The sequence below is a fragment of the Hemitrygon akajei genome, chromosome 5, assembly GCF_048418815.1.
Source record: "Hemitrygon akajei chromosome 5, sHemAka1.3, whole genome shotgun sequence".
Classification (NCBI taxonomy): domain Eukaryota; kingdom Metazoa; phylum Chordata; class Chondrichthyes; order Myliobatiformes; family Dasyatidae; genus Hemitrygon; species Hemitrygon akajei.
This window is the reverse complement of record NC_133128.1, coordinates 79,022,102-79,034,282: the sequence shown is the minus strand read 5'-3', so window position 1 is coordinate 79,034,282 and position 12,181 is coordinate 79,022,102. Positions and strand designations below refer to the sequence as shown.

At 36.0% G+C, this 12,181-nt stretch overlaps 1 protein-coding gene across 3 annotated transcripts in view; it reads right to left on the bottom strand.

Annotated features, from left to right (window-relative positions):
• Nucleotides 1-12,181, bottom strand: part of LOC140727905 (uncharacterized) — a 63,944-nt gene that overhangs the window by 9,436 nt on the left and 42,327 nt on the right. For all 3 annotated transcript variants that reach the window (XM_073045855.1, XM_073045856.1, XM_073045857.1), the window contains one exon: nt 6,926-7,129. In XM_073045855.1, coding sequence (XP_072901956.1) covers nt 6,926-7,129 — 204 coding nt within the window. The remainder of the gene's footprint in view (nt 1-6,925; nt 7,130-12,181) is intronic.

Here is a 12,181-nt window from a genome sequence, read left to right as displayed (position 1 = left end):
AATATAGGGAGTCAGCGGGAGACGCTCATGGAGTGAGTACTGTTTTAGATTCGCTCCATAACCTTTACTTTTTTTAACCTTTGATCACCCTTATCCAACTTATTTTTACCTACACCAAAAGATTCTTGCTATTTTCTTGGACTTATCGTTAAGAGTTTATTGTGAATTTTTGAAGATATGCAAACAGAAATGGCTCTTAGATCCAAAGGACGAGAACCGGGGCGCAACCCGAACGGTAATGGAAAGAAGCAAGCTCATCCGCAACGCATTGAATTAACTTATGAACTGTTTATGGAGGTTTTGGATAAAAAATTTGATGAACTACAACAAATTTTTAAACAAGATATAAAGGCTTTTCAAGATTATATGGTTAAGACGGATTCAGTAATTAACCAGCAGCAAGTTCTTATCGCGTCTCTGCAAGAAGAAGCTCGGAAACGAGATTTGACAATTGAAAAATTGCAACAGGATTTAATTTCAACCATTAAATTGGTGGAAACACTTAAAGCCAAGAGTGTCGACTTTGAGAATCGGTCCAGAAGACAGAACCTACGTATACTTGGTCTCCCAGACGGCATAAAAAAAGACGACCCTTCAAAATATTTTGCTCAACTTTTAAAAGATGCGTTCCCGTCGGTTTTCCCAGATAACCCCCCGTTACTTGATCGAGCACATAGAATTTGGCGTCGTTCATTGAGTGCTCCAGCTAAACCTTTGGTTGTAATTGTCCGGTTTCATTATGTACACGACAAAGAACAACTTATTGGTGTGGCTCGGCGGGTTAGAATGGTTAAATTTCAAGATTACTATTTCCGTTTGGTTGAAGATTTTAGTCCTGAAGTTATGAAGAAAAGGCTTCTTTTTAAACCTCTGATGTCTGAATGTTATGAGAAAAATCTAAAACCTGCACTCTTATACCCTGCGAAGCTTAGAATCTCTCCGCCGAATGTTCCACGCCAGGTTTTCCTTTCTACATCTGAAGCGAGAAGTTATCTGGAGAAGAACTTCCCTACTGCTACAGACACTAATCCCTAATAAATGAGTGATTCTGATTGTGTAAGATGGTTTTCGATTCCTCAAACCAGATTTAGTCTCTGGTTATTGGTGTAGGTTTATCCTATACTTTATATTTAAGTTAAAGTGTGTTTTCGTTATATTAATCGCTCTGTTTTATACACTTTAACCATTATACTATATTTTTGACTATTATTTTTGTTCCTTCGAAGGTGTATTTTTAACCCTTCGAAGGTGAATTCTTTTTTATTAAGATGGTGGTTTTCTGGAAAAATATTCTTGGTTTTGTTTAAGATGGCGTTATTTTTTCTTCTCTTGTCTTCTTCCTATAATGTATCGCTTATCATAGTTTAAATATTTCTTGATTTGTTTGGGTTATAACCCGATTTATAAGCTTTTAGTGATTATATTCTTTTTTTTTACAACTAAGTATATTAAGAAGTGTGGTTTTTAGTATAGTGATTATAATCTTTAAAGTTGGGGTGGTTTTTTTTATATATATCCTTTATATACGGAGTGGTCTTCCGCTGATATGGGGGTAGAATTAGTCTCATTTTTTCCTTTTTCTAGCCATATTTTGGCTTTTTTTCTTTTTCTTGTGGGGGTGGGGGATGGTCTGTTTTCTAATTTTATTTTTCTTTTACCAGTTTGTTTTAGTTTTTTCATTTGGGCTGTTTTTGAACTTCAAATATGTCTACGATGTCATCACTTCCGGGTCCGCTCTTTATTTTTGTTCCTCTTCCGGGTGCATGAGTTTATAATTTGGTTAACCCTTTTTATACCAAAGGGTTGATTTTAGAAGCATGGCTCAAACCATTAATTTTGTGTCTTGGAATACTAATGGTTTAAACCATCCAATTAAATGAAAGAAGGTTTTCAAAGTATTCCAAAGACTTAATGCTCATATCATTTTTGTACAAGAAACTCATGTGAGGAAGGAGGACAAATATCGCTTTTTTAGGTCTTGGCGGGGTCAACAGTATCATTCGAATTCGAATGCCAAAGTAAGGGGAGTTTCAATTTTTATTGACTCCTCTATTGCATTTGTTCAACACGATATCCTTTCGGATCCAAATGGTAGATTTTTGTTAATTACGGGTTTACTTTGTAATAAAAAGGTTGCTATGGTTAATGTTTATGCTCCAAATGTGGATTGTCCTGATTTTTTTAAGTCCTTATTTACTTCTTTACCTAATCTAAATGAATATAAGTTAATAATGGGTGGTGACTTTAATTGTTGTTTAAATCCTTTGATGGACAAATCTATATCTGTTCAGACTTTACCCAATAAGTCGGCCACTTGTATTAACTCTTTTTTGACTGATAATGGAGTTTTGGATATTTGGAGATTTCAGCATTCTAACGACAAAGAGTTTTCTTTTTTCTCACATGTTTATCATTCTTATTCGAGAATTGATTATTTTTTTATTGACTCTTGTTTTATTCCATCGGTAATTGGTTGTAATTATGATATTATAGCTATCTCTGACCATGCTCCATTAAAACTTTCTATTAAATTTATGGATACAGCTTCTAATGTTAGACAATGGCGATTTGACTCTACCTTATTGCAAGATCCGGACTTTATTAAATTTATGAAGGAACAGATCGATTTCTTCTTTTCAACTAATTCCACGGATGATATCTCTTGCGGAACACTTTGGGACACTTTTAAAGCGTATATACGTGGACAGATTATCTCTTACTCTGTTGGTCTGAGAAAATGCATTAAGAAGGAAACTCTTTTATTGGTTGATAAAATTAAAGAGATTGACAAGAAATATTCGATCACTCCTAGTAAGGAGCTTTACAAACAAAGGGTTGAACTTCAAACGGAACATAGTTTATTACTTACATCTCCGCTTGAAAATCAATTAATGAAAACCAGATCTGATTTTTATATACATAGTGATAAATCGGGTAAACTGTTAGCTAGTCAGTTGAAGAATGTTTTGGTTAAACGTCAAATCACTAAGATTCGTCAGCAGAATGGGGATTTGACAGTTAACCATGATGAGATAAATAAGTCATTTCAAGACTTTTATACCTCCCTGTATCAATCTGAATTCCCTCAGGATCATAATACCATGTGTGATTTTCTTGGGAAATTGAATTTTCCAAAATTATCATCCAATGATCTTTCAATATTAGATACTCCTATTACGGATGCAGAAATTAAAGGGGTTATTTCCTCAATGAATTCTGGGAAAGCACCAGGTCCAGATGGGTATACTGTAGAATTTTTAAAATGTTTTTCCGCTACTCTTTCTCCTTGGTTATGCAGGGTTTTTGAAGAAGCAATTAGATTGGGGAATTTGCCACAATCTTTCTATAGAGCTTCCATTTCTGTAATACTGAAGAAAGATAAAGACCCTACTGACTGTGCGTCCTATAGACCAATATCTTTATTGAATGTATTCTCCAAGATCTTTTCCAAGTTACTGGCTTCCAGGCTGGAGAAGGTATTACCCCAAATTATTTTGGAAGATCAAACCGGTTTTATTAAAAATCGCTATTCTTTTTTCAATGTTAGGAGATTACTGAATATTGTTTATACTCCTTCACATAGCACTTCAGAATGTGTTATTTCATTAGATGCGGAGAAAGCATTTGATAGAGTTGAATGGTCTTACTTATTTTATGTGTTGGAGAAGTTTAATTTTAGTCCGACATTCATATCTTGGATTAAACTGATTTATCACACTCCAGTAGCCTCGGTGTTTACTAATAATCAAAGATCTCCCTTTTTTCGTTTATTTCGGGGCACTAGACAAGGCTGTCCTCTTAGCCCATTACTATTTAACATTGCTTTAGAACCTTTGGCAATTGCCATCAGAGAATCACAGGATATTTCAGGTATTAATCGTGGGACAGATATTCACAAGTTATCTTTGTATGCAGATGATTTATTATTATTCATTTCTAACCCTGAGAAATCTATTCCAGCAGTTCTATCATTGTTGGCTCAATTTAGTGAGTTTTCTGGGTATAAGTTAAATCTTAATAAGAGTGAATTGTTTCCTTTGAATAGACAGGTCCCAAGTTATGGAAATTTACCTTTTAAATTAGTTAATGACTCTTTTATTTACTTAGGGATTAAAATCACAAAAAACCATAAAGAATTATTTAGGGCTAATTTTTTACCCTTAATTGATCAGATTAAATGCTTGTTTACTAAGTGGTCACCATTATCTTTATCTCTGATAGGTAGGATTAATGCTATTAAGATGGTTATTTTACCTAAGTTTTTATATATTTTTCAAGCGGTACCAACTTTTATTCCGAAATCTTTTTTTACTAATGTTGATTCAAAAATTTCCTCATATATATGGCAGAATAAAAATCCCAGGTTAGGTAAAATATACTTACAGAAGACAAAGAAGGAAGGTGGGTTGGCATTACCTAATTTCAGATTTTATTATTGGGCAGTTAATATTAGATATTTGTTATGTTGGTTGAAAGACTGGGAGGGATCTTTTGGCCCTCATTGGGTGAGTTTGGAAATTAAATCGGTACCAGGTTATGCTCTGGGTTCTATTTTAGGGACTTCTCTCCCTTTTGCTCTTTCTAAATTGCCGAAACGAATTGACAACCCGATAGTTAAACATACTTTACGTATATGGTTTCAATTTCGGAAATTTTTCGGGTTGACTCAATTCGTTTTAAATATTCCTATTGTATCTAATTGCTTTTTCCACCCTTCAATTATAGATCAAGCTTTTTCGGCTTGGAAAACTAAGGGATTACTAAGATTTTCTGATTTATTTTCGGACAATTGTTTTATGTCTTTTGAGCAATTATCTAATAAATATAATTTGCCTAGATTTCATTTTTTTAGATATTTACAGATTAGGCATTTTTTAAGTACGGTACTTCCTACGTTTCCAAATTTTGTGTCTTCAGATATTTTGGAGAGTTTGTTTGAATTAAATCCTTTTCAAAAAGGGCTTATATCAAAACTTTATAATATAATTATGAAGATACGTTCAGAGCCCCTTTATAAGACAAAAAATGATTGGGAAAGAGAGCTTAATCTTATTATTCCTATTGAGAATTAGGATAGAATTCTTCAATTAGTTAATACATCATCTATATGTGCCAAACATTCATTAATACAATTTAAGGTCGTACATAGGGCCCATATGTCTAAGGGTAAATTAGCTCATTTTTATTCTTATATAAACCCTATTTGTGATAGATGTCAATTTGAAATCGCGTCTTTAACTCGTATGTTTTGGTCATGTCCGCTTTTGAAAAAATATTGGAAAGATATTTTTGATATTATCTCTGCAGTTTTGAACATCGATTTACAACCCCATCCTATTACCGCAATTTTTGGTTTACCAATGATGGACTCACTTCATTTATCTTCTTCCGCCTGTCGAATGATTGCATTTCTCACTTTGATGGCTAGAAGATCTATTTTGTTGAATTGGAAGGAAATTAATCCTCCCACTGTATTTCATTGGTTGTCTCAAACTATGTTATGTTTAAATTTAGAAAAAATTAGAAGTGGTGTATTTGATACTTCTATTAAATTTGAAAAGATATGGAGACCATTTATTCAAGATTTTCATATGATGTAATATGACCCTGTTCCAAGCTTATTTGATTTTCCAGCTTTAATCTTATTTATGTTGAGAGGATCGGAGTTGACGACACTGATGATTATGTATTCTTGTGAGATATTATAAACACCCTTTTTTTTCCTTTTTCCAGTTTTTCTTCTTTTTTTCTTTTTTTGCTTCTTTTTTCTTCTTTATTAGCTATTAGATTAGTAGTTTAGTTAATTTTGCAAACATTTTTTTTATTTTTTCTGTTTTTTTTATCATATATTATGAAATACCTAGATTTGCCTTGTTCATACATATACTGTATGGTTCATGTTTTGGGAAAACTCATTTATACTGTAATCATTGCTTATGTATTCTTTCATGTGCAATGGGAATTTCTATGTTTGTAATCCCTTTATTAATATATCAATTGTATTTTGTTCATATTATTAATATTAATAAAAAGATTGAGAGAGCAATATATTACAGATATTATCAAAACAATGGTCATATTTAAATTGAAGGATGAAAGAGGAGATGCTTCACTTATTCCCTAAAAACAGGTTCATCACTTTAGATAGAAACTGGCAGTAGATACCCACTATTTACTGAGTTGTCCAATCAATACTAATGTTGGATTAAATTCAATTCTTCCAGCAATGTGCAGTTCTCCCAATCAAGTACTATTACCAAGCCTGGAGAAGTTGACTGTAGGTTGAAAGGTAGCTGAATGTATAAACTGCTACCAATCAGGATACAGATCCAAGAAACAAATGTCTGTTGATCTGTCCTACATTTAAGAGTCATATAGTAGCAAAACAGGCCATTTGGCCCATTATATCTGTGCTAACTGGGCACTTATCTATACGAATCTTATCTTCCAGCACTTTTCGTGCAGCTTTCTATGCCGAGGCAATTTAAGTGCTTATCTAGATACTTGTTAAATATTGTTAATGACTCTGCTTCCACCACTCACTCCAGCATTGTATTCCAGATACAGTACTCACCACACACTGGTTTTATTCACCTCTGTTAAGGGAAAATTTTCCTGCCATCTATCCTATCCATAATCACACATAATTTTACACACCTCAATCATGTCCTCACTTAAACTCCTCCACTCCAGAGAATACAGACCTAGTCTAGCCTAACTAAAAGCTGCTAACCACCCATAGCCACACATTATGATGGGATAAGCACTGAAAATCAAAGCCTTTATGGAAATGCTCTCCAAATATTTGAATGTTTTTATCTTTTTGTATTTGATGCAGATTTATCAGCAACTAAGCATGTTTACTATTCCTTAATTCTCTTAGTTTCCATACAAAATTCAAATCATATTGATTAAATATTAATACCTCGGACAGCACAGATTTTGTTGCAGTCTAAAGGAGCTATACCCCGATCTATATTTCCATATACATTGCTTCTGACCAGCACCTCCTCAGGAAACAGATGTCGAACTAGGCACCGGGCTGCCAGCTCTGGCCTTAATCTCTGCTTAGCGACGTACACAGCGGAGTACGGGAGCTGGACTTGACGAGCTGGATTACCAAGCGTTTCTAGTGAGGAAAAATGGTCAAATTAAAATAAACATACACACGTACATGTACAAGCATACAGTAATTTTATGTGGCACATAGGTGCCAATGCACATTAATTTCTTAAATGTTCAGTCATGAGTTCAAGCAGCTACAATTGAAGTACCATGAGCAAATTGGATGTATTCATCCTTTGTTGCCTTTAGAAATTGATCAGGAGTTAGTACTACTGAACCTCTGAAATGCACTGTTATCTGCAGATCTTCATAGGGATATGATCAGCAGTTGAAAATACATGTTATTTAAACAACAACAGTACACTAATTTTGAAGGGTCTGAGAGAGCATCTTTCTGTTGTTCATTTTATAGGATGTTGGCGTCACAGGCAAGGCCAGCATTTATTGATGATGATAAACCACCTTCATAAACTGCTGAGGTCCTCATATTGAAAGTGCTGTCAGCTCTCTGTCATTGGGTTGGTAGTTCCAGGGATTAGGCTCATTGATGAGGGAACAAAGGCATATTTTCAAGTTAGGATGGTGTGAATCCTAGGTGCTAGTGCACCATTGCCCTTGTCCTTCCTGATTGTTGAGATTATGAGTTTAAGAGATGGTATCAGAGTAGCTCAAGTGAGCAACCCCAGTGCCTTTTGCAGATGGTAAAGTTCTTCAGTCTGTTTTGCAGGATTACAAACAATTCCATTGCAAGGGTAAAAAGACCGTGGTGGGAGTTACATACAGGTCACCGAACAGTAGCCAAGATGCGGGCTACAAGTTACAATGAGAGAAGGAAAAGGCATGTAAAAAGGGCAATGTTATGATAGTCATGGAGGATTTCAATGTTGCAGGCAGATGGAGGAAGGCTGGTTGGTGCTGGATGCCAAAAGAGGGAATTTGCAAAATGCCTGTGAGATGGCTTTTTGGAGCGGTTGTGGTTCAGCCCACTGGGAATAGCAATTTTGGATTGGGTGTTATGTTATGACCCAGATTTGATTAGGGAGCTTATGACAAAGGAACTCTTAGAAGGCAGTGATCATAATAAGATTGAATTCACCCTGTAGTTTGAGGAGAGGCTAAAATCAAATGTATCAGTAATACAGTGGAAGAGAAGGAATTACAGAGGCAGGAGAAAAGAGTTGGCTAAAGTGGATTGGAAGAGGACATTAGCAGAACAGCAATGGTTGGAGTTTCTGGGGGGAAATTTGTAAGTCGCAGGAAAGATACATCCCAGAGATGAAGAAGTATACTAAAGGGAGGATGAGGCAAATGTGGCTAACAAAGGAAATCAAAGAGAGCATAAAAGCAAAAGAGAGTACATATAATTTAGCAAAAATTAGTGCGAAGGTAGAGGATTAGGCAGATTTTAAAACTGACAGAAGTTAACTAAAAAAACCTTAAAGATGAAATATGAAGACATGAAGCCAATAAATAAAAGAGGATACAAAAAGTTCTTTCACATATATAAGGAATAAAGGAAAGATGAGAGTGGAAGTCAGGCTGCTAGAAAATGACACTAGAGATGTAGTAATGGGGGGGAAATGGCAGAGGAACTTAGTAAGTATTTTGTGTCAGTCTTCAGCATGGAAAACACCAGCAGAATGCCAGAAATGTGAGTGTGTTGGGAGCGGAAGTGAATGTCATTGCTATTACTAAGGAGAAGGTGCTTGGGAAGCTGAAAAATCTGAAGGTAGATAAGTCACCTAGACCAGATGGATTGCTCCCTAGGGTTCTGCGAGTGGTAGCTGAAGAGATTGTGGAGGCATTAGTAATGATCTTTCAACAATCACTATATTCTGGAATGGTTCCAGAGGACTGGAGAAATGCAAATAACACTCCAATCTTTAAAAGAGAAGGGAAGCAGAAGAAAGAAAGTAATAGGCCAGTTAGTCTGACTTCAGTTGTTGTAAAGATGTTGGAGTCTATTATTAAGGATCAACCATGAGGGGGTAATTTCGAGGCACATGATAAAATAGATCAAAGTCAGCATGATTTTCTAAAAGGGAAATCTTGGCTGACAAATCTGTTGGAACAGTGAGGAAATAACAGGCAGGATAAACAAGAAGAGTCAGTGGATGTTGTTGTTTATTTGGATTTTCAGAAGTTCCTTTGACAATGTGCCGCATGAGACTAAGGTTTCAGAAGGCATTGTTCAGACCGCATTTGGAGTATTGTGAGCAGCTTTGGCCCCCTTTCTAAGAAAGGACGTGCAGACATTGGAGAGAGTCCAAAGGAAGTTCACCAGAATGATCTCAGGAATGAAAGGGTTAACATATGAGGAGTGTTTGATGGTTCTGGGCCTGTACTTGCTAGTATTTAGACAAATGGGGGGGGGGGGGGGGAGAATCTCATTGAAACTTATCAAATATTGAAAGGTCTGGATAGAGTAGATGGGGAGAGGATGTTTTCCATAATGGGGCATCTAGAACCAGTGGCCACTGCCTCAGAATTGAGGGATGTTAATTTAGAACAGAGATGAGGTAAAATTTCTTTAGCCAGAAGGTGGTGAAACTGTGAAACCCATTCCCACAAGACACTTGTGCAGGCCAAGTCATTGGAGACAGTTAAGGTGGAGGTTGTAGGTTCTTGTTTAATCAGGGTGCCAAAGGTTACTAAGAGAAGGCAAGAGAGTGAGGATAAGTGGGATAATAAATCAACCATGATGGAATTTTGGAGACACCTAATGGGCTGAAGGCCTAATTCTGTTCCTAGGTCTTATGATGATGAATCAATTATCACCTCTGCCACATATGGAGCTTGGCAGGCCAGGTTGGTACCAGGTGGATAGATTGCTTTAATAATTACATGTTTCTTCTGATTACCCTTGATCTTCCAAGTAATCCCTCAGAGACTTACACTGTTCGGTGCCTCTCAGGTATTTCTATAGCAGCCTCAATTTATTTTGGATCAGGTACTCCCTTAAGTCAACAATAATGTTACACATCTTTCAAGATTTTAGGAAATCCTTGATATTTTCTGCCCTCCTGGAATTCTCTTGCTTCGATGGAGCTTTAGGTAAAATACTTTGGAAGCCTGATATCAAGGATTTGGTCTGATCCAGTGCAGTTAATCAGACCATCAAAACTGGGAGTGTTGTTTGGGAGAGGTCACTTACATGGGTTTAAGTAGTGTGCCAGTAGATTTTGAGGACTTTTTAAGAGGGTGAGATGCATGCCAATAAACCACCCTCTTCTCTGATGTGTACAGGAATCAATACTGGTTGTTGCCAATTTTGAAGTCTTGATTGTCAAACACTTCTTCTCCTCTAAGAAGGTACTTGAAGGCTGCTGAATCATTCGAGGTATGGTGAATTTTGTTGGAAATGCCGGTGAATGTCTGGAAGTGGAAAATCAGGTAGGTAGAGTAGTGAAGAAGGAATACGCAATGCGAGCCTTCACGAGTCTAGTCATAGAATATTCTAAGTTGGGATGTTACATTGAAAATTTACAACACATTGCTTAGACCACACTCTGAATACTGAGTGCAGTTCTGGCTGCCACACTCACAGAATAACGTGGTTGTGCTGGAAGGAGTACAGAAGGGATTCACCAAGACAATGCTTGGATTGGAAGCCTTTAGTTAAGGGGAAAGATTGGATAGACTGGATGTTTTCCCCGCAGTGAGTGAGCCAAGAGATGACATGATTATGGACCATTATGGAGACAAAGAAGACTGCAGCTGCTGCAGTCTGGAGCAAGAGATAAACTGCTGGAGAAACTCTGTGGATTAAGCAGTATCTGTGGAAGCAAAGGGATAGTTGATAGCATCAGGTATTTCCAACATTGTCCATTTTATATGAATTAGCTTAGAACCAAAAAACCTTACAGAGATCAGCAGGAATTCCACTCTCAAATAAATGTACTAGAGAATTGTTTTATGCTGGGGCAAAGTATTTGAATGATCCACTGCTTTAATATAGGTGTGCACTCAGATATTTGTGGAAATTCTATACTCTTTTCAAATAAAGATCATGCTTCAACCAGAATCAGAATAATGTTTATTATCACTGACAAATGTTGTGAAATTTGTTGTTTTGTGGCTGCAGTACAGTGCCATACATCAAATATTACTATAGCTTGCAATGGGTGATCATGGATTGATGGACCATTCAGAAATCTGATGGCGACGAAGAAGCTGTTCCTAAGATATTGTGTGTACCTCCTCCCTGATGGTAGTCTGATTCTGCCAATGACTTGAACATTTTCATACACAAGCCCAAGAATATTACTAAAGTACAAGTGACAATTTAGAATGTGGATAGATAGATAGATACTTTATTCATCCCCATGGGGAAATTCAACATTTTTTCCAATGTCCCATACACTTATTGTAGCAAAACTAATTACATACAATACTTAACTCAGTAAAAATATGATATGCATCTAAAATCACCCTCTCAAAAAGCATTAATAATAGCTTTTAAAAAGTTCTTAAGTAGTTTACTTAAATACATTGAGTCCTAACCCGGCACTTTAACATATCTTACTCCTGACGGTTGAATTGTAAAGCCGAATGGCATTGGGGAGTATTGATAGATAGATACTTTATTCATCCCCATGGGGAAATTCAACTTTTTTCCAATGTCCCATACACTTGTTGTAGCAAAACTAATTACATACAATACTTAACTCAGTAAAAAAAATATGATATGCATCTAAAATCACCCTCTCAAAAAGCATTAATAATAGCTTTTAAAAAGTTCTTAAGTAGTTTACTTAAATACATTGAGTCCTAACCCGGCACTTTAACATATCTTACTCCTGACGGTTGAATTGTAAAGCCGAATGGCATTGGGGAGTATTGATAGATAGATACTTTATTCATCCCCATGGGGAAATTCAACTTTTTTCCAATGTCCCATACACTTGTTGTAGCAAAACTAATTACATACAATACTTAACTCAGTAAAAAAAATATGATATGCATCTAAATCACCATCTCAAAAAGCATTAATAATAGCTTTAAAAAGTTCTTAAGTCCTGGCGGTAGAATTGTAAAGCCTAATGGCATTGGGGAGTATTGACCTCTTCATCCTGTCTGAGGAGCATTGCATCGATAGCAACCTGTCGCTGAAACT